General features: G+C 65.5%; 1 protein-coding gene across 1 annotated transcript; it reads left to right on the top strand.

Annotated features, from left to right (window-relative positions):
* The first annotated feature begins 381 nt into the window (after window positions 1–381).
* MAP2K7 (mitogen-activated protein kinase kinase 7) lies at window positions 382–15,971 on the top strand. Its single transcript, XM_080364557.1, has 11 exons — window positions 382–443; window positions 2,722–2,863; window positions 4,045–4,111; window positions 4,203–4,316; window positions 4,414–4,533; window positions 5,616–5,723; window positions 5,807–5,986; window positions 9,485–9,565; window positions 11,135–11,277; window positions 11,380–11,425; window positions 12,082–15,971. Exons 2-11 carry the CDS (start codon window positions 2,814–2,816, stop codon window positions 12,217–12,219), a joined length of 1,047 nt encoding a protein of 348 aa, XP_080220683.1. The 5' UTR covers window positions 382–443; window positions 2,722–2,813; the 3' UTR covers window positions 12,220–15,971.
* The last annotated feature ends 11,967 nt before the right edge of the window (window positions 15,972–27,938 follow it).

Raw genomic sequence — 27,938 nt, forward strand, 5'->3', positions numbered from 1 at the left:
TTTATTGTTGGGGGGGGGTGCACACACAGCCCCCCAAAACTTCCCACCATCTCCCTCCAATTTTCGGGCTATAAAACCCCCATTTCCACGCTGGGGGTGTCCGGAGCCACTGTCCCCCCCCCTTACCCCCCCCACCCCCATTTCCCCTCCCCTCCCCCCCCCAATTTAAGTTCATCCTCCCCCCCCCCGCCAGTACCACCAATTTATTCCTATTGTGATTTATGGTGTTTTTCTTTCTTTTCATTTTTTCCCCCTTTTTCTTTTTTTCTCCCCCATTTCACCCCCCCCTTTTTTATTTTTTTCCCCCTATTTATTTATCCCCCCCCCCCATCATTTTATTTATTTACCTCTCCCCTCACCCCCCCCCGTGCCCCCCCCCCCCCCCCCCCATCCAGTTATCGTCATCACCCTAAGCCCCGCTCCCGCTCCGTCCCAGCGAGCAGGTACCTCCACATCCCGCCGCTTGGGCCCCCCCCCCACTTCTAACGCTCCCCCCGCCACTCGCTGACCCCCCCCTTTGTCCCCCCCCCTCTAAATTTGACACCCCCCCCAGCACACCCCCCCCCCGTGCCTCAGTTTCCCCACTCAATGGAGCAGCTTTTACCCCAGCGGCTTCTCCGCCCCCCCCCACCCAACTCACCCTGTTTGTGTCGTTCCCCCCCCCCAGAATGTCACCTGAATGTCCCCTGTCCCCCCCCCCCACCTTGGCTGTCGCATGGCGTGTGGCCCCCGGCCCGGCCCCGCATGCGGCCGCGGCGCGGCATGGGGGGGTGAAATGGGGTGAAATGGGGCAGGAATGGTGCAAATGGGGCTGGGGGGGGGTGGGGGGGGGTGAGGAATGGGGCAGGAATGGGTCAAGTGGGGAGGGGGGAGAATAGGGTAGGAATGGTCCAAATGGGGCTGGGGGGGGAGTGGGGAATAGGGCAGGAATGATCCATATGGGTCTGTGGGTGGGGGGGGGAATGGGGTAGGAATGGTCCAAATGGGGCTGAGGGGGAAATGGGGCAGGAATGGTCCAAATGGGGAGGGGGGAGAATAGAGTAGGAATGGTCCAAATGGGGCTGGGGGTGGGGGGGGGGGGGAATGGGGCAGGAATGGTCCGAATGGGGCAGGAATGGTCCAAGTGGGGCGGGGGGGGGAGTGGGGAATGGGGCAGGAATGGTTCAAATGGGGCAGGAATGGTCCAAGTGGGGCTGGGGGGGGAGTGGGGAATGGGGCAGGAATGGTTCAAATAGGGCAGGAATGGTCCAAGTGGGGCTGGGGGGGAGTATAGGGTAGGAATGGTCCAAATGGGGCTGGGGGGGGGAATGGGGCAAGAATGGTCCAAATGGGGCTGCGGGTGGGGGGGGAATGGAGTAGGAATGGTCCAAATGGGGCTGCAGGTGGGGGGGGGAATGGGGCAGGAATGGTTCAAATAGGGCAGGAATGGTCCAAATGGGGCTGGGGGGAGGGGTGGGGGTGGGAATGGAGTAGGAATGGTCCAAATGGGGCAGGAATGATCCAAATGGGGCTGTGGGTGGGGGGGGAATGGGACAGGAATGGTCCAAATGGGCTGGGGGGGGAATAGGGCAGGAATGGTCCAAATGTGGCTGTGGGGGGAAATGGGGCAGGAATGATCCAAATGGGGCTGGGGGGGGGTTGATGGGTCTCTGTTCCCCCCTCCCTTTTTTTTTGGGGGGGGGGGGGTCTGATGGGTCCCCTCCATTTTGGGGGTCTGATGTGTCCCCCCTGTTTTGGGCTCTGACTTGTATATGTGTCCCCCATTTTGGGGGGAGGGGGGGCTGATGTGTCTCTCCCCCCATTTTGGGGCTCTGCCATGTATTCCCCCCTATTTTTGGGGGTCTGTGTCCCCTCCATTTCAGGGACTCTGCCACGCGTCTCTCCCCATTTTGTGGGGGATTGATGGGTCTCCCTGAGCCCCCCATTTTTGGGGCTGTGCCACGTGTGCCCCCCATTTTAGGAGGGTCTGTGTGTCCCCCCCATTTCTGTGCTCTGACATGTGTCCTCCCCATTTTAGGGGGGTCTGAGGGGTCTCTCTGTCCCCCCCTGTTTTGGGGTATCTGACACGTGTCTCCCCCCCATTTTGGGTGTCAGTGTCCCCCCCATTTCAGGGTATCTGACATGTGTCAGGTCCCCCCCATTTTGGGGTGTCCCCCCAATTTCAGGGTGTCTCTCCCCCCCATTTCTGGATGTCTCTCCCCCGTTTTGGGGTGTCAGATCCACCCCATTTCAGGGTGTCTGTCCCCCCCCAATTTCAGGGTGTCTGTCCCCCCCCATTTCAGGGTGTCTGTCCCCCCATTTTGGGGTGTCTGTCCCCCCATTTCAGGGTGTCTGTCCCCCCCCAATTTTGGGGTGTCAGATCCACCCCATTTCAGGGTGTCTGTCCCCCCCCATTTTGGGGTGTCTGTCCCCCCATTTCAGGATGTCTGTCCCCCCCAATTTTGGGGTATTTGTCCCCCCATTTCAGAGTGTCTGTCCCCCCCATTTCAGGGTGTCTGTCCCCCCCAATTTTGGGGTTTCTCTTGCCTGTCTTGGGGTGTCTGTCCCCCCATTTCAAGGTGTCTGTCCCCCCCATTTCAGAGTGTCTATCCCCCCCCAATTTCAGGGTGTCTGTCCCCCCAATTTCGAGGTGTGTGTCCCCATTTCGGGGTGTGTGTCCCCCCAATTTTGGGGTGTCTGTCCCCCCATTTTCGGGGTGCGTGACGCGTGTGTCTCCCCCAGCTCTGCAGCTGCCGCTGGTGAGCGAGGGGGGGGGTCGGGCCGCGCTCCCCGAGGCCGCCCAGCACCCGCCCCCCCCCTCGCGGCCCCGCCACATGCTGGGGCTGCCCCCCCCGCCCTTCCTGCTGCCGCGCAGCGTCGAGAGGTGAGACCCCATTGGCCGGGACGCCCGGGGCCGCTCACCCATTGGCTGGGGGGTTGGCGTGCCCTGATTGGCTAGATGTGGGGGGGGCGATCGCATGCACTGGTTGGCTGGCAACCCAAGGGATCGTGTGCACTGATTGGCCAGAGGTCCAGGGGATCACGTGCACTGATTGGCCAGAGGTCCAGGGGATCGTGTGCACTGATTGGCCAAAGGTCTAAGGGATCACGTGCGCTGATTGGCCAGAGGTCCAAGGAATCCAGTCTGCTGATTGGCCAGAGGTCCAGGGGATCGTGCGCACTGATTGGCCAGAGGTCCAAGGGATCACGTGCACTGATTGGCCAGAGGTCCAGGGGATCATGTGCGCTGATTGGCTAGAGGTCCAAGGAATCGCATCTGCCGATTGGCCAGAGGTCAAAGGGATTGTGTACACTGATTGGCCAGAGGTCCAAGGGATCACATGCACTGATTGGCTGGAGGTCCAGGAGATCGTGTGCACTGATTGACCAAAGGTCCAAGGGATCACATGCACTGATTGGCCAGAGGTCCAGGGGATCATGTGTTCTGATTGGGCAAAGGCCCAGAGGAATCGTGTGCACTAATTGGCTGGCAGCCCAGGGGATCACGTGCAGTGATTGGCCATAGGTCATGGGGATCACGTGTGCTGATTGGCCAGCCGCCCAGGGAATGCTATGTGCTGATTGGCCAAGTGGAGATTTGTTGTGTGCTGATTGGCCAGAGGTCCAGGGGGGTTGTGCGCACTGATTGGCCAGAGGTGCACGGAATCACCTGCACTGATTGGCCATTGGCTTAGGAAATCTCCTGCACTGATTGGCCAGCGGCCTGGGGTATCATGTGCACTGATTGGCCGGGCAGGAGATTAATTGTGTGCTGATTGGCCAGATGTGCAGGAGCCCATGGGTGCCGATTGGCCAATTGCCCCTGCCCTATTCTGATTGGCCAGGGGCTCCCCATACTGATTCCCAGGCATCCCCATCCCTATATCCTGATTGGCCATGTCCCCTTTTACCCTATTCTGATTGGCTAGGGCGCCTCCTTTACACTATCCCGATTGGCCAAGCTCCCTCTGGGGTGATTGGCCACACCCCTCCTTTGCCCCGTGCTGATTGGCTGCAGCCTCCAGCGCCCCATCCTGATTGGCCCGTTCTCCCCCTTGTCCGCAGCATCGAGATCGACCAGAAGCTGCAGGAGATCATGAAGCAGACGGGGTACCTGACCGTGGGGGGGCAGGTGAGCGGGGGGCACGGGGGGGGCACAAGGGACATGGGGGGGACACGGGGGACACGGGGGGACCCTGACCCCCCATTTCCCCCCCCCATAGCGCTACCAGGCGGAGATCAACGACCTGGAGAACCTGGGGGAGATCGGCAGCGGCACCTGCGGGCAGGTCTGGAAGATGCGTTTCCGCAAGACCGGCCACGTCATCGCCGTCAAGGTGGGGACCCCCAAAACACCCCACATCCCCCCCTAATCCTTGGGTGTCCCCCTGCTCTCTGAACCCCCCATTTGTGTGTGTGACCCCCCACCCCCAGCAAATGCGGCGCTCGGGGAACCGGGAGGAGAACAAGCGCATCCTGATGGACCTGGACGTGGTGCTCAAGAGCCACGACTGCCCCTACATCGTGCAGTGCTTCGGCACCTTCATCACCAACGTGAGCCCCCCCGGGGGTGGAGAGGGTTGTGGGGACCCCCCCACATTGGGATATGGTCATAGAACCCCCCCAACCCACGTGTATGTGGCCATAGAGCCCCCAGATCAGGATATGGCCCCCCCAGGGTCTGGATCCATCCATGGGTCCCCCAGATCAGGATACGGACCCCCCAGGGTCTGGATCCATCCGTGGGTCCCCCAGATCAGGATACGGCCCCCCCCGGGGTCTGGATCCATCCATGGCCCCCCCAGATCAGGATATAACCCCCCCAGGTGTGTATGTGGTCATGGCCCCCCCAGATCAGGATATGGACCCCCCCAGTCTGTATGTGGTCATGGCCCCCCCCAGATCAGGATACGGACCCCCCAGGGTCTGGATCCACCCATGGCCCCCCAGATCAGGATACACCCCCAGGTCTATATGTGACCCCCCCAATCAGGATACAGCCCCCAGGTCTGTATGTGACCCCCCTCCAATCAGGATACAGCCCCCAGGACCCCCCCAGATCAGGATACAGCCCCCAGGACCCCCCCAATCAGAATAAAGCCTCCAAGTCTATATGTGTCCCCCCTGATCAGGATATAGCCCCCAGGTCTATATGTGTCCCCCCAGGTCTATATGTGTCCCCCCCAATCAGGATACAGCCCCCAGGTCTGTATGTGTCCCCCCAGGTCTATATGTGTCCCCCCCAATCAGGATACAGCCCCCAGGTCTATATGTGTCCCCCCAGGTCTATATGTGTCCCCCCCAATCAGGATACAGCCCCCAGGTCTGTATGTGTCCCCCCAGGTCTATATGTGTCCCCCCCAATCAGGATACAGCCCCCAGGTCTATATGTGTCCCCCCAGGTCTATATGTGTCCCCCCCAGACCAGGATACAGCCCCCAGGTCTATATGTGTCCCCCCAGGTCTATATGTGACCCCCCCAATCAGGATACAACCCCCCAGGTTCTGCCCGTGACCACAGGTCTCCCCCAGCCATTGTCACCCCCACATTGTCCCCATGACCCCAATGTCCCCAACATGTCCCCAAGTGTCCCCAATGTCCCCAGGAGCCCTGACCCCCCCTTTCCCCCCCCCAGACCGACGTCTTCATCGCCATGGAGCTCATGGGCACCTGCGCCGAGAAGCTCAAGAAGCGGATCCAGGGGCCCATCCCCGAGCGCATCTTGGGCAAGATGACGGTGGCGGTGAGCGGGGGGGACACTTGGGGACACCCAGGACACCCTGGGGGGGTCCCAGCACCCTTATTGTCCCCCCCCTCGCCTTGCAGATCGTGAAGGCGCTGCTGTACCTGAAGGAGAAACACGGGGTGATCCACCGCGACGTGAAACCCTCCAACATCCTCCTGGACGAGCGGGGACAGGTCAAGCTCTGCGACTTCGGCATCAGCGGCCGCCTGGTCGACTCCAAGGCCAAGACCCGCAGCGCCGGCTGCGCCGCCTACATGGCCGTGAGTAACCGGGGGGGGCAGCTGGGGGGGCTGCGAGTGAAGTGGGGGGCACAATGGGGTGGGTTTTGGGGGTACACGGGGCGGCTGGTACATCAGTGGCCGCCTGGTCAAGTCCAAGGGCAAGACCCGCAGTGCCGACTACGTCGCCTACATGGCTGTGAGTAACCGGGGGAGAATGGGACATGGGGGGCTGTGAGGTGGGGGGGGCACAGGGGGGACACATGGGGGTCTGTGAGTGAGGGGGGGGGCACAAGGGGGTGTATTTTGGGGGTACATGGAGTGTCTGGTACATCAGTGGCCACCTGGTCAAGTCCAAGGGCAAGACCCGCAGTGCCGACTACGCCACCTACATGGCCGTGAGTAACTGTGGGGGCTGTGAGGCAGGGGGGGCACCTGAGGGGGCTGCGAGTGAAGTGGGGGGCGCAACGGGGTGGATTTTGGGGGTACACGGGGCGGCTGGTACATCAGCGGCCGCCTGGTCAAGTCCAAGGGCAAGACCTGCGGTGCCGACTACGTCGCCTACATGGCTGTGAGTAACTGGGGGGACATCTGGGGGGGCTGTGAGGTGGGGGGGCATCTGGGGGGGCTGCGAGTGAAGCGGGGAGCACAAGGAGGTGTATTTTGGGGGTACACGGGGGGGTACATGGGGCGTCTGGTACATCAGCGGCCGCCTGGTCAAGTCCAAGGGCAAGACCTGCAGTGCCGACTACGTCGCCTACATGGCCGTGAGTAACTGGGGGGGCTGTGAGGTGGGGGGGGCATCTGGGGGGCTGGGAGTGAAGCGGGGGGCACAACGGGGTGTATTTTGGGGGTACACGGGGCGGCTGGTACATCAGTGGCCACCTGGTCAAGTCCAAGGGCAAGACGTGCAGTGCCGACTACATCGCCTACATGGCTGTGAGTAACTGGGGGGGCATCTGGGGGGGCTGTGAGGTGGGGGGGCATCTGGGGGGGCTGCGAGTGAAGCGGGGAGCACAAGGAGGTGTATTTTGGGGGTACACAGGGGGGTACATGGGGCGTCTGGTACATCAGCGGCCGCCTGGTCAAGTCCAAGGGCAAGACCCGCAGTGCCGACTACGTCGCCTACATGGCTGTGAGTAACTGGGGGGGCTGTGAGGTGGGGGGGGCATCTGGGGGGCTGGGAGTGAAGCAGGGGGCACAACGGGGTGGATTTTGGGGGTACACGGGGCGACTGGTACATCAGCGGCCGCCTGGTCAAGTCCAAGGGTAAGACCCGCAGTGCCGACTACGTCGCCTACATGGCCGTGAGTAACTGGGGGGGCTGTGAGATGGTTGGGGGGGCGCAGGGGGAGCACCTGTGGGGCTGGGAGTGAAGTGGGGGGCACAAGGGGGTGTATTTTGGGGGTACACGGGGCGGCTGGTACATCAGTGGCCGCCTGGTCAAGTCCAAGGGCAAGACCCGCAGTGCCGACTACGTCGCCTACATGGCTGTGAGTAACTGGGGGGGCTGTGAGGTGGGGGGGGCATCTGGGGGGCTGGGAGTGAAGCGGGGGGCACAACGGGGTGTATTTTGGGGGTACACGGGGCGGCTGGTACATCAGTGGCCGCCTGGTCAAGTCCAAGGGCAAGACCCGCAGTGCCGACTACGCCACCTACGTGGCTGTGAGTAACTGGGGGGGCATCTGGGGGGGCTGTGAAGTGGGGGGGCATCTGGGGGGGCTGCGAGTGAAGCGGGGAGCACAAGGAGGTGTATTTTGGGGGTACACGGTGGGGTACACGGGGCGGCTGGTACATCAGTGGCCGCCTGGTCAAGTCCAAGGGCAAGACCCGCGGTGCCGACTACGTCACCTACATGGCCGTGAGTAACCGGGGGAGAATGGGACATGGAGGGGCACACGGGGGGCACCTGGGGGGCTGGGAGTGATGGGGTGGGCACAAGGGGGTGTATTTTGGGGGTACACGGGGGGTACGTGGGGCGGCTGGTACATCAGCGGCCGCCTGGTCAAGTCCAAGGGCAAGACGTGCAGTGCCGACTACGTCGCCTACATGGCTGTGAGTAACTGGGGGGGCATCTGGGGGGGCTGTGAGGTGGGGGGGCATCTGGGGGGGCTGCGAGTGAAGCGGGGAGCACAAGGAGGTGTATTTTGGGGGTACCCGGGGGGTACATGGGGCGACTGGTACATCAGCGGCCACCTGGTCAAGTCCAAGGGCAAGACCCGCAGTGCCGACTACGTCGCCTACATGGCCGTGAGTAACTGGGGGGGCTGTGAGACGGGGGGGGCACCTGGGGGGGCTGCGAGTGAAGTGGGGGGCGCAACGGGGTGGATTTTGGGGGTACATGGGGTGGCGGATACATCAGTGGCCACCTGGTCAAGTCCAAGGGCAAGACCCGCAGTGCCGACTACGCCACCTACTTGGCCGTGAGTAGGTGGGGGAGAATGGGACATGGGGGGCTGTGAGGTGGGGGGGGCACAGGGGGGACACATGGGGGTCTGTGAGTGAGGGGGGGGGCACAAGGGGGTGTATTTTGGGGGTACACGGGGCGGCTGGTACATCAGTGGCCACCTGGTCAAGTCCAAGGGCAAGACGTGCAGTGCCGACTACGTCGCCTACATGGCTGTGAGTAACTGGGGGGGCATCTGGGTGGGCTGTGAGGTGGGGGGGCATCTGGGGGGGCTGCGAGTGAAGCGGGGAGCACAAGGAGGTGTATTTTGGGGGTACCCGGGGGGTACATGGGGCGTCTGGTACATCAGCGGCCGCCTGGTCAAGTCCAAGGGCAAGACCCGCAGTGCCGACTACGTCGCCTACATGGCCGTGAGTAACTGGGGGGGCTGTGAGGCAGGGGGGGCACCTGGGGGGGCTGCGAGTGAAGTGGGGGGCGCAACGGGGTGGATTTTGGGGGTACATGGGGTGGCGGATACATCAGTGGCCACCTGGTCAAGTCCAAGGGCAGGACCCACAGTGCCGACTACGCCACCTACTTGGCCGTGAGTAAGTGGGGGAGAATGGGACATGGGGGGCTGTGAGGTGGGGGGGGCACAGGGGGGACACATGGGGGTCTGTGAGTGAGGGGGGGGGCACAAGGGGGTGTATTTTGGGGGTACATGGAGTGTCTGGTACATCAGTGGCCACCTGGTCAAGTCCAAGGGCAAGACCCGCAGTGCCGACTACGTCGCCTACATGGCTGTGAGTAACTGGGGGGGCATCTGGGTGGGCTGTGAGGTGGGGGGGCATCTGGGGGGGCTGCGAGTGAAGCGGGGAGCACAAGGAGGTGTATTTTGGGGGTACCCGGGGGGTACATGGGGCGACTGGTACATCAGTGGCCACCTGGTCAAGTCCAAGTGCAAGACCCGCAGCACCGTGTCCATGGCTGTGAGTTGGGGGGGCACAGGGGGACATGGGGGGGCACACAGGGGGCTGTGTCACCAACATGAGCTTGCGGGGGGCTCCCCAAAGGTGGGTGCTCTGTGTCCCCCCAGCTTGTGGGTGCTGGGGGTCCCCAGTGTCCCAAAGGCCCCCTGTGTGTCCCCCCCCCAGCCCGAGCGCATCGACCCCCCCGACCCCACCAAGCCCGACTACGACATCCGCGCCGACGTCTGGAGCCTCGGCATCTCCCTGGTGAGCCGCCATTGTCCCCATGGTGTCCCCATTGTCCCCATGGTGTCCCCATTGTCCCCACAGTGTCCCCATGTCCCCAGGTAGAGCTGCCACGGGGCAGTTCCCTGTGTCTCCCATTGTCCCCATGTCCCCATTGTCCCCATGTCCATCCCATTGTCCCCATGTCCCCATTGTCCCAATGTCCCCATTGTCCCCAGGTGGAGCTGTCACAGGGCAGTTCCCTCTGTCTCCCATTGTCCCCATGTCCCCATTGTCCCAATGTCCCCATTGTCCCCAGGTGGAGCTGTCATGGGGCAGTTCCCTGTGTGTCCCGTTGTCCCCATTGTCCCTATGGTGTCCCCATTGTCCCCATGTCCGTCCCATTGTCCCCATTGTCCCTATGGTGTCCCCGTGTCCCCATGGTGTCCCCATTGTCCCCAGGTGGAGCTGTCACGGGGCAGTTCCCTGTGTCTCCCATTGTCCCCATGGTGTCCCCATTGTCCCCATGGTGTCCCCATTGTCCCCATGTCGTCCCCATTGTCCCCAGGTGGAGCTGCCACGGGGCAGTTCCCTGTGTGTCCCATTGTCCCCATATCCCCATTGTCCCCATTGTCCCCAGGTGGAGCTGGCCATGGGGCAGTTCCCTGTGTGTCCCCATTGTCCCCAGGTGGAGCTGGCCATGGGGCAGTTCCCTGTGTGTCCCCATTGTCCCCATTGTCCCCATTGTCCCCAGGTGGAGCTGCCACGGGGCAATTCCCTGTGTCTCCCATTGTCCCCATTGTCCCCATTGTCCCTATTGTCCCCATGGTGTCCCCATTGTCCCCAGGTGGAGCTGGCCACGGGGCAGTTCCCTGTGTGTCCCATTGTCCCCATGGTGTCCCCATTGTCCCCATGGTGTCCCCGTGTCCCCAGTGTCCCCGTGTCCCCAGTGTCCCCGTGTCCCCAGTGTCCCCGTGTCCCCAGTGTCCCCATTGTCCCCAGGTGGAGCTGGCCACGGGGCAGTTCCCTGTGTCTCCCATTGTCCCCATTGTCCCCATTGTCCCCAGGTGGAGCTGTCACAGGGCAGTTCCCTCTGTCTCCCATTGTCCCCATGTCCCCATTGTCCCAATGTCCCCATTGTCCCCAGATGGAGCTGTCATGGGGCAGTTCCCTGTGTGTCCCGTTGTCCCCATTGTCCCTATGGTGTCCCCATTGTCCCTATTGTCCCCATGTCCGTCCCATTGTCCCCATTGTCCCCATTGTCCCCATGGTGTCCCCATTGTCCCCAGGTGGAGCTGTCACGGGGCAATTCCCTGTGTCTCCCATTGTCCCCATGTCCCCAATGTCCCCATGGTGTCCCCATTGTCCCCATGTCCCCATGGTGTCCCCATTGTCCCCATGTCCGTCCTGGTGTCCCCATGTCCCCAATGTCCCCATGATGTCCCCATTGTCCCCATGTCCCCAGGGTGTCCCCATTGTCCCCAGGTGGAGCTGCCACAGGGCAGTTCCCTGTGTCTCCCATTGTCCCCATGTCCCCATTGTCCCCATGTCCCCATTGTCCCCATGTCCCCATTGTCCCTATGGTGTCCCCATTGTCCCCATTGTCCCCAGGTGGAGCTGGCCACGGGGCAGTTCCCGTACCAGAACTGCAAGACGGATTTCGAGGTGCTGACGAAGGTGCTGCAGGAGGACCCCCCATTGCTGCCCCCCGCCATGGGCTTCTCCGGGGACTTCCAGGCCTTCGTCAGGGACTGGTGGGTGACAGGGCCACCCCGGCCGGGGACACGGCCCCGCCGTCCCCAAGGTGTCCCCAGGGTGTCCCCAGGGTGTCCCCCTGACCCCCCGCTCTCCCGCAGCCTCACCAAGGACCACAGGAAGAGACCAAAGTACAACAAGTTACTGGTGAGTCCCCGCTGCCGTTGTCACCCGTGTCCCCACAAAGGGGCCCGGGGGTGCGTGTGGCACCCGGGGGCCCTGGGGGCCTCCCTGTCCCCATATCTGTGTCCCCATTCTTGTCCCCGTGTCCCCATTCTTGTCCCCATGTCCTTATTCTTGTCCCCGTGTCCCTATATCTGCGTCCTCGTGCCCATGTCTGTGTCCCCATTCCTGTCCCCATCCCTGTGTCCCCATGTCCCCATCCCTGTGTCCCCGTGTCCCCATCCCTGTGTCCCCATCCTTGTGTCCCCATGTCCCCATCCCTGTGTCCCCATGTCCCCATCCCTGTGTCCCCGTGTCCCCATCCCCATCCTTGTGTCCCCATCCCCATCCTTGTGTCCCCATCCCCATCCTTGTGTCCCCATGTCCCCATCCCTGTGTCCCCATCCCTGTGTCCCCATGTCCCCATCCCTGTGTCCCCATATGTCCCCACACCCATGTCTTTGTGCCCATATCCATGTCCATCTCCCTGTGTCCCCATGTCCTCGTGTCCCCATGTCCCCATCCCTGTCCCCACGTGTGTCCCGGTGTCCACACTCACATCCTGACCCTCATGTCCCCGTGTCCCCCTGTCCCCGTGTCCCCCTGTCCCCGTGTCCCCCTGTCCCCGTGTCCCCCTGCAGGAACACAACTTCATCAAGCGCTACGAGACGCTGGAGGTGGACGTGGCCACCTGGTTCAAGGACGTGATGGCCCGGACAGAGTCCCCGCGCCCGGGCGGCGGCCTCGGCCAGCACCACCTGCCCTTCTTCACCAGGTAGCGCCCGCCGCCACCCCCGCTGGCGCCCGCCGGCGCCGTCACACCCGGTGACACCCCCACGGTGACACCCGCCGGCGCCGTCACACCCGGTGACACCCCCACGGTGACATCCGCCGGTGTGGTGACACCCGGTGACACCCCCACGGTGACACCCGCCGGCGCCATCACACCCGGTGACACCCCCCATGGTGACATCCGCCGGTGTGGTGACACCCGGTGACACCCCCCACGGTGACATCCGCCGATGTGGTGACACCCGGTGACACCCCCATGTGACACCCGTCGGCACGGTGACACCCGGTGACACCTCCATGGTGACACACACCAGCACGGTGACACCCGGTGACACCCCCACGGTGACATCCGCCGATGTGGTGACACCCGGTGACACCCCCACGGTGACATCCGCCGGTGTGGTGACACCCGGTGACACCCCCACGGTGACACCCGCCGGCGCCATCACACCCGGTGACACCCCCCACGGTGACATCTGCCAGTGTGGTGACACCCGGTGACACCCCCACGGTGACGCCCGCCGGCACCGTGACACCCGGTGACACCCCCCACGGTGACATCTGCCAGTGTGGTGACACCCGGTGACACCCCCATGTGACACCCGTCAGCACGGTGACACCCGATGACACCTCCATGGTGATACACACCAGCACGGTGACACCCCCTTGGTGACACCCGTCGACGTATTGACACACGGTGACACCCCCATGGTGACATCCACTGGTGTGGTGACACCCGGTGACACCCCCCACGGTGACATCCGCCGGTGTGGTGACACCTGGTGACACCCCCATGTGACACCCGTCAGCACGGTGACACCTCCATGGTGACACGCACCAGCACGGTGACACCCGGTGACACCCCCTTGGTGACACCCGTTGGCGTGTTGACACACAGTGACACCCCCACGGTGACACCCGCTGGCGTGGTGACACACGGTGACGCCCCCATGGTGACATCTGTCAGCGTGGTGACACCCCCATGGTTACACTCGCTGGCGCCGTGACACCCGGTGACGCCCCCATGGTGACACCCGCCGGCACGGTGACACCTAGTGGCGCTCCCATGGTGACACTTGCTGGCGCGGTGACACCCGGTGACACCCCCGTGGTGACACCCGCCAACACCCCCTTGGTGACACCCGTCGGCATGGTGACACCCGGTGACACCCCCATGGTGACACCTGCCGGCGCGGTGACACCTGGTGACGCTTCCATGGTGATGCCCACTGGCACGGTGACTCCTGGTGACGCCGTCATGGTGACGCCTGCCGTTGCGGTGACACCCCCACGGTGACACCCCCTTGGTGACACCCGTCGGCACGGTGACACCCGGTGACACCTCCATGGTGACACCTGCCGGCGCGGTGACACCCCCACAGTGACATCCGCCCGCCGGTGTGGTGACACCCGGTGACGCCCCCATGGTGACACCTGCCAGCACAGTGACACCCGGTGACACCCTCACGGTGACACCCGCCGGCACGGTGACACCCACCACAGCCACCACAACGTGTCCTGCTGTGTCCCCACATGTCCCAGCGTGGTGTGGGGCATCCCCCCGTGTCACAGGGTGTCCCCACGTGTCCCCACGTGTCCCAGGGTGTCCTGCTCTGTCCCCTTGTGTCCCTGGACACCCTCATGTGTCCCCACATGTCCCAGGACATGTTGCTCTGTCCCCAAGTGTCCTTGTGTGTCCCCACCTGTCCCAGCACATCCCAGTGTGTCCCCTCCTTGTCCCCTCCCCTGCGGCCACCGCTGTCCCCAACCCCGCTGGGGACACGGGGACAGGACATGGATGTGACACCAGAACGTGACACACGGGGACACGACACGGGACGTGGGGACACGGGGATGGGGACATGGAGGTGACACTGGGGACACGGCGCGGGGCCAACGCGGAGGTGGCACCGAGGGGACGTGACAAGAGCGTGTGGCACCGGGGTGGCACGAGGACGTCGCACGGACACGGCAGGTGACACGGGTGGCACGAGGATGGATGGGACGTGGGGACACGGCGAAGAGGTGACACTGGTGTGTGACATGGGGACACGGCGAAGAGGTGGCACCGGGATGTGATATGGGGACATGAAGAGGTGACACTGGTGTGTGACATGGGGACACGGTGAAGAGGTGGCACCGGGATGTGGCACGAGGACAAGACGCGGAGGTGGCATCAGGATGTGACACGGCAAAGAGGTGGCACCAGGATGTGACATGGGGACATGAAGAGGTGACACCGAGATGTGACATGGGGACATGAAGAGGTGGCACCAGGATGTGACATGGGGACAAGACACGGAGGTGACACCAAGATGTGACACAAGAACAAGACACGGAGGTGACACCGATATGTGACATGGGGACATGAAGAGGTGGCACTGGGATGTGACACGAGGACAAGATGTGGAGGTGGCATCACAATGTGACACAGCAAAGAGGTGGCACCGGGATGTGACACAAGAACAAGACATGGAGGTGACACCGGGATGTGACATGGGGACATAAAGAGGTGACACCGAGATGTGACACAAGAACAAGACATGGAGGTGACACTGAGATGTGACACAAGAACAAGACATGGAGGTGACACTGAGATGTGACACAAGAACAAGACACTGGAGGTGACACCAGGATGTGACATGGGGACAAGACGTGGAGGTGGCATCGGGATGTGACACAAGAACAGACACGGAGGTGACACCAGGATGTGATATGGGGACAAGACACGGAGGTGACACCGAGATGTGACACAAGAACAAGACACAGGAGGTGACATGGAGGTGACACCGGGATGTGACATGAGGACACGGTGAAGAGGTGGCACCGGGATGTGACACGGGGACAAGACGCGGAGGTGACACTGAGATGTGACACAAGAACAAGACATGGAGGTGGCACCAGGATGTGACATGGGGACAAGACGTGGAGGTGACACCGAGATGTGACATGGGGACATGGCAAAGAGGTGGCACCAGGATGTGACACAAGAACAAGACACGGAGGTGACACCAAGATGTGACATGGGGACATAGCGAAGAGGTGACACCAGGATGTGACATGGGGACAAGACGTGGAGGTGACACCAAGATGTGACACAAGAACAAGACATGGAGGTGACACTGGGATGTGACATGGGGACAAGACGCGGAGGTGACACCGAGATGTGACATGGGGACATGAAGAGGTGACACCAGGATGTGACATGGGGACATGGCGAAGAGGTGGCACCAGGATGTGACATGGGGACAAGATGTGGAGGTGACATGGGGACAAGACACGGAGGTGGCACCGGGATGTGACACGGGGACATGGTGAAGAGGTGGCACCGGGTTGTGACACAAGGACACAGCACTGAAGGACAATGCGGAGGTGGCACCGGTGACACGGGTGACACGGAGCGGTGGCAGATGGCTCGGGGATGTCACACGGAGGGACAACGGGGGGATGTCACACAGAGGGACAACGTGGGGATGTGACACGGGGACACCGTGGGGATGTGACCCACGGGGACGCGGCGGGCGCCCCTGGGGACAGGGACGCGGTGACACGGTGACAATCAGGGCCATGGGGACAGTGGCGCCGTCCCCGCGTGTCCCCGGGTGGCAGCAGGTGCAGTTTTAGTGCATTGCGGGCGCGGCGGCTCCTCCCCCCTCGTTAGCGTCGTCATTATTAATTATTATTATTGTTATTATTATTATTATAATTATTATTATTATTATTATTATAAATGCGCATGTGGAACCCGAGGGGCCGCGTTGCTCAGGATATGGGGACAGGGGGGACATGGGGGGACATGGGGACACAGGAAGATGTGGGGGAACATGGGGATGGGGGGACATTGGGGACACAGGAAGATGTGGGGGGACATGGGGAGAGGGGACATGGGGGACATTGGGGACATCAGGAACAGGGGGTGACATTGGGACATGGGGAGCTGGGGGACATGGGGACATGGGGATGGGGGGACATTGGGGACACAGGAAGATGTGGGGGGACATGGGGACATGGGGATGGGGGGGACATGGGGACATGGGGATGGGGGGACATTGGGGACACAGGAAGATGTGGGGGGACATGGGGACACAGGAAGATGTGGGAGGACATGGGGGGACATTGGGACATGGGGGGACATGGGGACCTGGGGAGGGGGGGGACATTGGGGACATTGGGGACATCAGGGACAGGGGGTGACATTGGGACATGGGGAGCTGGGGGACATGGGGATGGGGGGGACATTGGGGACACAGGATAATGTGGGGGGACATCGGGGACACAGGAAGATGTGGGAGGACATGGGGACATGGGGGGACATTGGGACATGGGGACATGGGGATGGGGGGGACATGGGGACACAGGAAGATGTGGGAGGACATGGGGACATGGGGACATGGGGATGGGGGGGACATTAGGGACACAGGAAGATGTGGGGGGACATGGGGAGAGGGGACATGGGACATTGGGGACATCAGGGACAGGGGGTGACATTGGGACATGGGGAGCTGGGGGACATGGGGACATGGGGATGGGGGGACATGGGGACACAGGAAGATGTGGGAGGACATGGGGACATGGGGGGACATTGGGACATGGGGACATGGGGATGGGGGGACATGGGGACACAGGAAGATGTGGGAGGACATGGGGACATGGGGGGACATTGGGACATGGGGACCTAGGGATGGGGGGGACGTTGGGACACAGGAAGATGTGGGAGGACATGGGGACATGGGGGGACATTGGGACATGGGGACATGGGGATGGGGGGACATGGGGACACAGGAAGATGTGGGAGGACATGGGGACATGGGGGGGCATTGGGACATGGGGACCTAGGGATGGGGGGGACATTGGGGACACAGGAAGAGGTGAGAGGACATGGGGAGAGGGGACATGGGGGGACATTGGGGACATCAGGGACAGGGGGTGACATTGGGACATGGGGAGCTGGGGGACATGGGGATGGGGGGACATTGGGGACACAGGAAGATGTGGGGGGACATGGGGGGACATTGGGACATGGGGACATGGGGATGGGGGGGACGTTGGGGACAAAGGAAGATGTAGGAGGACATGGGGACATGGGGGGACATTGGGACATGGGGATGGGGGGACATGGGGACACAGGAAGATGTGGGAGGACATGGGGACATGGAGACATTGGGACATGGGGACATGGGGATGGGGGGACATGGGGACACAGGAAGATGTGGGAGGACATGGGGACACGGGGGGACATTGGGACATGGGGACCTAGGGATGGGGGGGACATTGGGGACACAGGAAGAGGTGAGAGGACATGGGGAGAGGGGACATGGGGGGACATTGGGGACATCAGGGACAGGGGGTGACATTGGGACATGGGGAGCTGGGGGACATGGGGACATGGGGATGGGGGGACATTGGGGACACAGGAAGATGTGGGGGGACATGGGGGGACATTGGGACATGGGGACATGGGGATGGGGGGGACGTTGGGGACAAAGGAAGATGTGGGGAGGACATGGGGACATGGGGGGACATTGGGACATGGGGACATGGGGATGGGAGGGACATTGGGGACACAGGAAGATGTGGGAGGACATGGGGACATGGGGGGACATGGGGACATGGGGATGGGGGGAACATTGGGACATGGGGAGCTGGGGGACATGGGGATGGGAACGGGGGGGACATTGGGGACATCGGGGACAGGGGGTGACATTGGGACATGGGGACCTGGGGATGGGGGGGACACTGGGGACACGGGAAGATGTGGGAGGACATGGGGACATGGGGACATGGGGACATGGGGATGGGGACATTGGGACATCTGGACCATGGATGTGGGGGACATGGGGATGGGGATGAGGGGGACATTGGGGACATTGGGGACAGGGGGTGACATTGGGACATGGGGACCGGGGGGCATTGGGATGGGGACGGGGGGGACATTGGGGACATGGAGGGACACGGGAACAAGGATGGGGACACTGTTGGGGGGTATTGGGGACACAAATTGGGGGGGTCATGGAGGGAGTTGGGGACATCAGGGACATGGAGAACATGGGACACTGGGGACATGGAGGGGACACAGGGGGACACTGGGGACATCGGGACGAGTGTCCCTGGACTCCTGGGTCCCCTCCCGGACGCCTGGGTCCCCTGTGGACACCTGGGTCCCCTCCCGGTCGCCTGGGTCCCTTCCCGGACGCCTGGGTCCCCTCCCGGACGCCTGGGTCCCCTCCCGGATGCCTGGGTCCCTCCCTGAGTGACGTCCCTGCAGCCCAAGGCCGGGCGGGTGTCACTGGGGAGACGGTGACCTCGGGGGGCCCCCCCGCCCCTTGTCACGCGTGGGTGGGACCTGGAGCCACCGCTGGGGACATCGGGGGACACGTGTGGGGACACCGGGGGACACGCGTGGGGACACCGGGGACCCCCCGATGGCGCCGCGCGGGAGCCGCCCCCTCCCCCTCCTGCTGCTGCTGCTGCTGCCCGGGGGGGGGCCCGCAGGTTGGGGGGGGGGCACGGAGGGACCCAGGCGTCCGGGAGGGGAGATGGGGGACCCAGGAGTTCGGGGCGAGAGACAGGGGATGGGGGGGGACCCAGGCGTCCGGGAGGGGAGATGGGGGATGGGGGGGGACCCAGGCGTCCGGGGGTGGGGACAGGGGATGGGGGGGGACCCAGGCGTCCGAGGGGTCACCGGGGGACCCAGGCGTTCGGGACGAGAGACAGGGGATGGGGGGGGACCCAGGCGTCCGGGGCGGGGGACAGGGGATGGGGGGGGGACCCAGGCGTTCGGGGCAGGGGACAAGGGATGGGGGGGGACCCAGGCGTTCGGGGGTGGGGGGGGGTAGACAGGGGACGGGGGGGGGGTCCCAGGTGCCTGGGGGTTCATGGGGGGGACCCACCGCCCGCAGGGCCCCCCCCGGGCTGGCCGTGGGGTGACAGTGGGGACACGGGGGGGCCCCCGAGCCCCCAGAGGCCGCGATGCAGCGGGAACCGGCCCGGGGTGAGTGGGGGGGGTGGGGGGGACACTGGGGGGGGCACTGGGAGGAGACACTTGGGGTCACTGGGTCGTCACTGGGGGGTCACTAGGGGGGGCACTGGGCGCACTGGGGGGATCACTGGGGGGGGCACTGGGGGGCACTGGGGGGAGCACTGGGGGCACTGGGGGTCACTGGGGGGGGGCACTGGGAGGTCACTGGGGGTGTCACTGGGGGTCACTGGGGGGGAGCACTGGGAGCACTGGGGGTCACTGGGGGGGCACTGGGGGTCACTGGGGGGCACTGGGGGTCACTGGGAGCACTGGGGGGTCACTGGGGGGGCCACTGGGGGGGCATTGGGAGCACTGGGGGGGTCACTGAGGGGGCACTGGAGGGGGCACTGGGGGTCACTGGGGGGCAGTGGGGGGGTCACTGGGGGGTCACTAGGGGGGGCACTGGGAGCACTGGGGAGTCACTAGGGGGGGCACTGGGGGCAGTGGGGGTCACTGGGGGGCCACTGGGGGGTCACTGGGGGGGGCACTCGGAGCACTAGGGGGGTCACTGGGGGGTCACTGGGGGGGGGCACTGGGGGGTCACTGGGGGGGGGCACTGGGATCACTGGGGGGGGGCACTGGGGGGCACTGAGGGGGCACTGGGGGGTCACGGGAGGTCACTGGGTGGGGCACTGGGAGCACTGGGGTGGCACTGGGGGGGTCACTGGGGGGCACTGGGGGGGTCACTGGGGGGCATTGGGGGACATTGAGAGCACTGAGGGTGTCACTGGGAGCACTGGGGGCACTGGGGCGTCACTGGGGGGGCACTGGGGAGCACTGGGGGGGCACTGGGGGTCACTGGGAGGCACTGGGGGGTCACTGGGGGACACTTGGGGTCACTAGGGGGACACTGGGAGGGGACACTGGGGCATCACTGGGGGGCACTGGGGACACTGGGAGCACTGGGGGGGTCACTGGGGGGCACTGGGAGCACTTGGGGGGGGCACTGGGGGGCACTGGGGTCACCGGGAGGGGGTCGCGGTGCTGAGCGGAGCCCCCGTTGGTGCCGCAGCCCCGCTGCCCCCCCCGTCCGACGTTTCCGCCACCCCCGAGTTCCCCCCCGCGCCGGGACCGCGCGCCGTGCCCGCTGGGGGGCGCGTGTTCGTGCAGGTGCGGGGGGGTGGGGGGCGCCCCATGGGACCCCCCCCCCCGGGACACCCCCCGGGACACCCCCCCCATGACACCCCCTCCGACGCCCCCCGTGACATCCCCTGGGACACACCCTGGGACCCCCCCCCCCGTGACACACCCCCGTGACACCCCCTGTGACAACCCCCCCGTGACACTCCCCCCACACCCCCTGGGACACCCCCTGGGACACCCCCCCTGACACCCCCTGGGGACACCACCCATGACACCCCCTGGGACACCCCCTGGGGACACACCCTGGGACCCCCCCCCCCCCGTGACAATCCTCGGGACCCCCCTTGTGACACCCCCCCCCGACTACCCCCTGTGACACCCTCTGGGACCCCCCACTGTGACACTCCCTGTGACACCCTCCTGGGGACACCCCCCCATGACACCCCCTGGGACACCCCCTTGGGGACTCCCTGGGGACACCCTCCCCCGACACCCCCCGTGACACCCCTGGGACCCCCCCGCCGTGACACCCCCCCTGACACCCCCCCCATGACACCCTCTGGGGACACCACCCATGACACCCCCTGGGACACCCCCTGGGACACCCCCTTGGGGACTCCCTGGGGACACCCCCCCCGACACCCCCCGTGACACCCCTGGGACCCCCCGCCCCGTGACACCCCCCCCTGACACCCCCCCATGACACCCTCTGGGGACACCACCCATGACACCCTCTGGGACACCCCCCGTGTCACCCCCTGTGACACCCCCTGGAGACACCCCCCATGACACCCCCTGGGACACCCCCTGGGGACACCCCCTGGGACACCCCCTGGGACACCCCCTGGGGACACCCCCCGTGTCACCCCCTGTGACACCCCCTGGGGACAACCCCTGGGACCCCCCCCTGTGACACCCCCCGGGACACCCCCCCCATGACACCCCCTGGGACACCCCCCATGACACCCCCTGTGATACCCCCTGTGACACCCCTGGGGACACCACCCGGGACACCCCCTGGGACACCCCCGTGACACCCTTGTTGACACCCCAGTGCCCCCTTGGTCCCCCCATCCCCTGGCCCCCCCGGGTCCCCATCACCCCCCCATTGTCCCCACAATGTCCCCCCCATGTCCCCCCCATTGTCCCTGTCCCCTCTGTCCCCATCACCCTCCATTGTCCCCCCCATGTCCCCCCATCCCTGGCCCTTGGCCCCCCTAGTGACCCCCAGGTCCCCATCACCCCCCCACCCTTGTCCCCCCATCCCCCGGTGCCTGTCCCCATTGGGTCCCCATCACCCCCCCCATTGTCCCCTCCGTCCTCACCACTCCCCCATTGTCCCCGTCCCCCCTGTCCCCATCACCCCCATTGTCCCCGCAATATCCCCCCCATGCCCCCCCCATGTCCCCCCCATCCCCTGGTCCCTGTCCCCACTGGTGACCCCTTGGCCCCCATCACCCCCCATTGTCCCCCGCATTGTCCCTGTCCCCCCTGGTCCCCATCACCCTCCATTGTCCCCCCATGTCCCCCCATCTCTTGGCCCCCCCTAGTGACCCCCAGGTCCCCATCACCCCCCATCCTTGTCCCCCTCCATCCCCCAGTCCCTGTCCCCATTGGGTCCCCATCACCCCCCCATTGTCCCCCCCCGTCCCCATCACCCCCACATTGTCCCCGTCCCCCCTGTCCCCATCACCCCCCATTGTCCCCATCCCCCCGTCCCCATCACCCCCTATTGTCCCCACAATGTCCCCCCCATGTCCCCCCCATTGTCCCCGTCCCCCTTGTCCCCATCACCCCCCATTGTCCCCATCCCCCCGTCCCCATCACCCCCTATTGTCCCCACAATGTCCCCCTCATGTCCCCCCCATGTCCCCTCCATCCCTGGTCCCTGTCTCCATTGGGTCCCCATCACCCCCCCATTGTCCCCTCCGTCCCCATCACCCCCCATTGTCCCCTCCATGTCCCCCCCATGCCCCCCCCATCCCCTGTTCCCTGTCCCCACTGGTAACCCCCGTGTCCCCATCACCCCCCATTGTCCCCCCCATTGTCCCTGTCCCCCCTGTCCCCACCACCCCCCATTGTCTCCGCCCCCCCCGTTCCCCCCCATGCTGACCCCGGTTCCCCCCCCAGATCTCTCTGTCCCGGGCCCCCCCCGGTTTGAGCTTCTCCCTCCGCCGCTGTTTCGTGTCCCCCGCTCGTCGCCGCCCCCGCCCGCCCCGCCCCCCCCGCCCCCCCTGCGGCCGCTCGTGGTCCTGCGGGGGGGCTGCGGGGCGGGGGGGGGGCGCGGGGGGGGGGGGGGGCGCGGCGGCTGTTCCGCTCGTTCCTGCTCCCCCCCCGCTTCCCGGAGCCGCTGCAGTTCCTGCACTGTCACCTGCGGCTCTGCCGGGACGGGGGGGGGGCGCGGGGGGGGCGGGGGGCGCGGGCTGCCCCGGGTACGGGACACGGGGGGGACACGGGGGGGACATGGGGGGGGGACATGGGGGACACGGGGGGACACGGGGGGGATATAGGGGGGACACGGGGGGTCATGGGAGTGACATGGGGGGACATGGGGGGGACATGGGGGGGACACGGGGGGACGTGGGGGGACACGGGGGGACATGGGGGATCATGGGGGGACACGGGGGGACATGGGGGGGGTCATGGGGGTGACATGGGGGGACATGGGGGGGACATGGGGGTCATGGGGGGGGGGGTCATGGGGGTGACATGGAGGGGGACACGGGGGGACATGGGGGGGGACATGGAGGGGGGACATGGGGGGTCATGGGGGGGACACGGGGGGACGTGGGGGGACACGGGGGGACATGGGAGGGGACATGGGGGGACATGGGGGGGACACGGGAGGTCATTAGGGGGGGCAAGGGAGACATGGGGGGGTCATGGGGGTGACATGGGGGGGACACGGGGGGACGTGGGGGAACACGGGGGGACACGGGGGGACATGGGGGAGACACGAGGGGACATGGGGAGACGTGAGGGGACACGGGGGAACATGGGGGGATATGAGGGGACACGGGGGGACATGGGGGGACATGGGGGGGGGAACATGGGGGGGACATGGGGGGGACATAGGGGGTCATGGAGGTGACACGGGGGGGACATGGGGGGACATGGGGATGACATGGGAGGTCATGGGGGGGGCACGGGGGGACATGGGAGGACATGGGGGGACACGGAGGGACATGGGGGTCATAGGGGGGATATGGGGGTGACATGCGGGGACACAGGGGGACATGGGGGTGACATGGGGGACACGGGGGGGTCATGGGGGGGGGACATGGGGGGACATGGTGGGGTCAGGGGGGGGACATGGGGGGAAACCGGGGTCATGGGGGTGACATGGGGGGGACATGAGGGGGACATGGGGGGTCATGGGGGGGACATGGGGGTGACATGGGGGGACACGAGGGGGACATGGGGGGGACAGAGGGGGACGTGGGGGGACATGGGGGGGACATGGGGGGGGGTCATGGGGGGGACATGGGAGTGACATGGGGGGACATGGGAGGGACATGGGGGGACATGGGGATGACATGGGGGGGACATGCGAGGTCATTGGGGGGGCAAGGGGGGACATGGAGGGGTCATGGGGGTGACATGTAGGGGTCATGGGGGTGACATGGGGGGGACCACGGGGGGACATGGGGGGGACACGGGGCGACATGGGGGTGACATGGGGGGCACAGGGGAGGACACGGGAGGACACGAAGGGGACATGGGGGGGGTCATGGGGGGGACGTGGGGGGGGACATGAGGGGGACACAGGGGGGTCATGGGGGGGGATATGGGAGGGGGTCATGGGGGGACATGGGGAGGGACATGGGGGGACATGGGGATGACATGGGGGGGACATGGGGGGGATATGGGGGTGACATGCGGGGACACGGGGGGGACATGGGGGTGACATGGGGGGACACGGGGGGTTCATGGGGATGACATGGGGGCACATGGGGGGACACGGGGAGTGGGGCGGGACTGGTCCCAGTATGGGGGGGGGCACTGGGAGCGGGGGGTGAACTGGGGGGCACTTGGGTGAACTGGTGCCCCCCCCCGCCCCACTCCCCCCCTCCCCCAGTGCCGGGCGGAGTCATGTGACCCCCGGGAGGGCGGGGCCTCCGGCTCAGGCTCCGCCCCACGGCCCCGCCCCGGCCCCGCCCACGACCGCGCGCTCCGGACCGTCACGCGCCCCATAGTGGTGACTCTGGGACCCACCGGCACCGCCGCGCCAGGTCCGGACCCCCCGGGACCCCCAAACCGGGACCCCAAACAGGACCCTCAAACCCGAGACCCCCAAAACCATGACCCCCCCCCCCCCCGGAACCCCTAAACCGGGACCCCCCCCCCCCCCCAGGACCCCCAAACCGGGACCCCAAACCGGGACCCCCAAACCGAGACCCCCCCCTCGAGACCCCCAAACCGGGACCCCCAAAACTGGGAGCCCCGAAACGGGACCCCAAACAGGGACCGCAAACCGGGACCCCCCCCCCCCTCGGGACCCCCAAACCGGGACCCCTAAAACTGGGACCCCAAACCGGGACACCCCTCGAGACCCCCAAAACTGGGACCCCCCCCCCCGAGACCTCCAAAACGGGACCTCAAACCGGGACCCCCCTCGGGACCCCCCTCGGGACCCCCAAAACCGGGACCCCCCCCCTCGGGACCCCCAAACTGGGGCCCCAAACCGGGACCCCCCTCGGGACCCCCCTCGGGACCCCCAAAACCGGGACCCCCCCCCTCGGGACCCCCAAACCGGGACCCCCCTTCGGGACCCCCCTTCGGGATCCCCAAACCGGGACCCCAAACTGGGACCCCTCCCTCGGGACTCCCAAACCGGGACCTCAAACCGGGACCCCCCTTCGGGACCCCCAAACCGGGACCCCCCTCGGGACCCCCAAACCGGGACCCCCCTTCGGGACCCCCAAACCGGGACCCCCCTCGGGACCCCCAAACCGGGACCCCAAACCGGGACCCCCCTCGGGACCCCCAAACCGGGACCCCAAACCGGGACCCCAAACTGGACCCCCGCCTCGGGACCCCAAACCGGGACCCCCCTCGGGACCCCCAAACCGGGACCCCAAACCGGGACCCCCCCCTCAGGACCCCCAAAACTGGGACCCCCGAAACGGGACCCCAAACCCGGACCACCCCCCCCCCCCCCCGCCCCGGGACCCCAAACCGGGACCCCCAAACCGGGACCCCCCCCCTCGGGACCCCCAAAACTGGGACCCTCCCCGGGACCCATCAAACTGGGACCCTCAAAACTGGGTTCCCCCTCGGGACCCCAAAACCGCGACCCCCCCACCCCCCTCCCCGGGACCCTAAAACCGAGACCCCCCAAACTGGGACCCCCCCGGGACCTCAAAACCGGGACCCCCAAACTGGGACCCTCAAACCTGGGACCCTCAGAACCATGACACTCCCCCCCCCCCCCCCCCCCCTCGGAACCCCCAAAACCGGGAACCCCCCGGGATCCCAAACCTGGGACCCCCAAACCGGGATCCCCAAAATCGCGACCCCCTCGGGACCCCAAAACCGCGACCCCCCCCCCCCGGGACCTCAAAATCGGGACCCTCAAACTGGGACCCTCAAACCTCGGACCCCAGAACCATGACCCCCCCTCCCCCGGAACCCCCAAAACCGAGAACCCCTAGGACCTCAAAACTGGGACCCCGAAACTGGGACCCCAAACCGGGACCCCCCTCGGGACCCCCAAAACTGGGACCCTCCCCAGGACCCATCAAACTGGGACCCCCAAAACTGGGTTCCCCCTCGGGACCCCAAAACCACGACCCCCCCCCCTTCCCGGGACCCTAAAACTGGGGTCCCCAAACTGGGACCCCCCCCCGGGACCTCAAAACTGGGACCCCCCAAACTGGGACCCTCAAACCCGGGACCCTCAGAACCATGACCCCCCCTCCCCCCCGGAACCCCCAAAACCGGGAACCCCTGGGACCTCAAAACTAGGACCCCCAAACTGGGACCCCCCCTCGGGACACCCCCCGGGACCCCCAAAACTGGGACCCTCCCTGGGACCCCAAACCCGGGACCCCCAAACCAGGATCCCCGAAATCGCGACCCCCCCTCCCCCCCGGGACCCCCAAAACTGGGACCCCCCCCGGGAACCCCCAATCCCCCCAAACCGGGACCCCTCCCCCCCAATTTCTATCCCCCCTGCAGGTGCCCCCCCGCTGCCGTTCCCGCCCCTCCCCCCTGTGCTGCACCGCCCCCCGCCCCCCCCGCGGGCCCCGCCCGGACCCCCCCCGCGGGTGAGTGGTGGGGGGGAGGGCCCGGATGCCTGGGTCCCTTTGGGATGGGGTGGGGTGGTTTTTGGGGTACCCGGACACCTGGGTCCCTTTGGGATGGGGTAGGGAGGTTTTGGGGGTCCCCGGACGCCTGGGTCCCTTTGGGATGGGGTGGGGCTGGTTTTTGGGGGTCCCCGGACGCTTGGGTCCCTTTGGGATGGGGTGGGGTGGTTTTTGGGGTACCCGGACACCTGGGTCCCTTTGGGATGGGGTAGGGAGGTTTTGGGGGTACCCGGACGCCTGGGTCCCTTTCAGGAAGGGGTGGGACGGTTTGGGGGTCCCCGGACGCCTGGGTCCCTTTGGGAAGGGGTGAGGTGGTTTTGGTGGTACCCGGATGCCTGGGTCCCTTTGGGAAGGGGTGGGGTGGTTTTGGGGGTACCCGGACGCCTGGGTCCCTTTGGGATAGGGTGGGCTGGTTTTGGGGTCCCCGGACACCTGGGTCCCTTTGGGAAGGGGTGGGGTGGTTTTGGTGGTACCCGGATGCCTGGGTCCCTTTGGGATGGAGTGGGGTGGTTTTGGGGGTACCCGGATGCCTGGGTCCCTTTGGGATAGGGTGGGCTGGTTTTGGGGTCCCCGGACGCCTGGGTCCCGCTGACTGTGCCCCCCCCAGCCCCCGCTGTGCCCCCCCCGGCTGTCGCTGCTGTTTCCTTTGGGGCCTTCGTGTTGGGGGCGGCGCTGGCGGGGGGGCTGTGGTGGGTCCACGGCCGCACAGGTGAGGGACCCCCCCCCCCCCAAAACTGAGACCCCCCCCCCCCCAAAACTAGGGACCCCTCCCCCAACTGTGAACCCCCAAGTGACCCAACAAACTGTTTCCCCCCCCCAACTGTGACCCCTTCCCCAAAATCTGTGACACCCCCCCCCCCACCAAGACTGGGGACCCCCCCAACTGTGAACCCCCATGTGACCCCTCCCCAAAAAACTGATTCCCCCCCCCCCCAAACTGTGACCCCTCCCCCAAAATCTGAGACACCCCCCCCCAAAACTTGGACCCTCTCCCAATCTGTGATTTCCCTGTGACCCCCCCCAAAAAAAAACTGACCCACAAAACTGTGCCCCCCCCAAAAATCTGTGACCCCCCCAAAACATGTTACTCCCCCAGTCAACCCCCCCAAACTGTCACCCCCTCCAAACCGTTACCCCCACCTCCCAAATTTATTACCCCCCCAAATTTATTACCCCCCCCAAACTGTGACCCCCCCCCCTCCCCATCCCCCCTCCCTAATTTTTTCCCTCCCCCCAAGCCGCCTCTCGACCCCCCCCCAGCTCCAGCGCTGCCCCCCAGGTATGGACTGGGAATACT

Source organism: Nesoenas mayeri (assembly GCF_963082525.1).
Source record: "Nesoenas mayeri genome assembly, contig: SCAFFOLD_188, whole genome shotgun sequence".
Lineage (NCBI taxonomy): Eukaryota > Metazoa > Chordata > Aves > Columbiformes > Columbidae > Nesoenas > Nesoenas mayeri.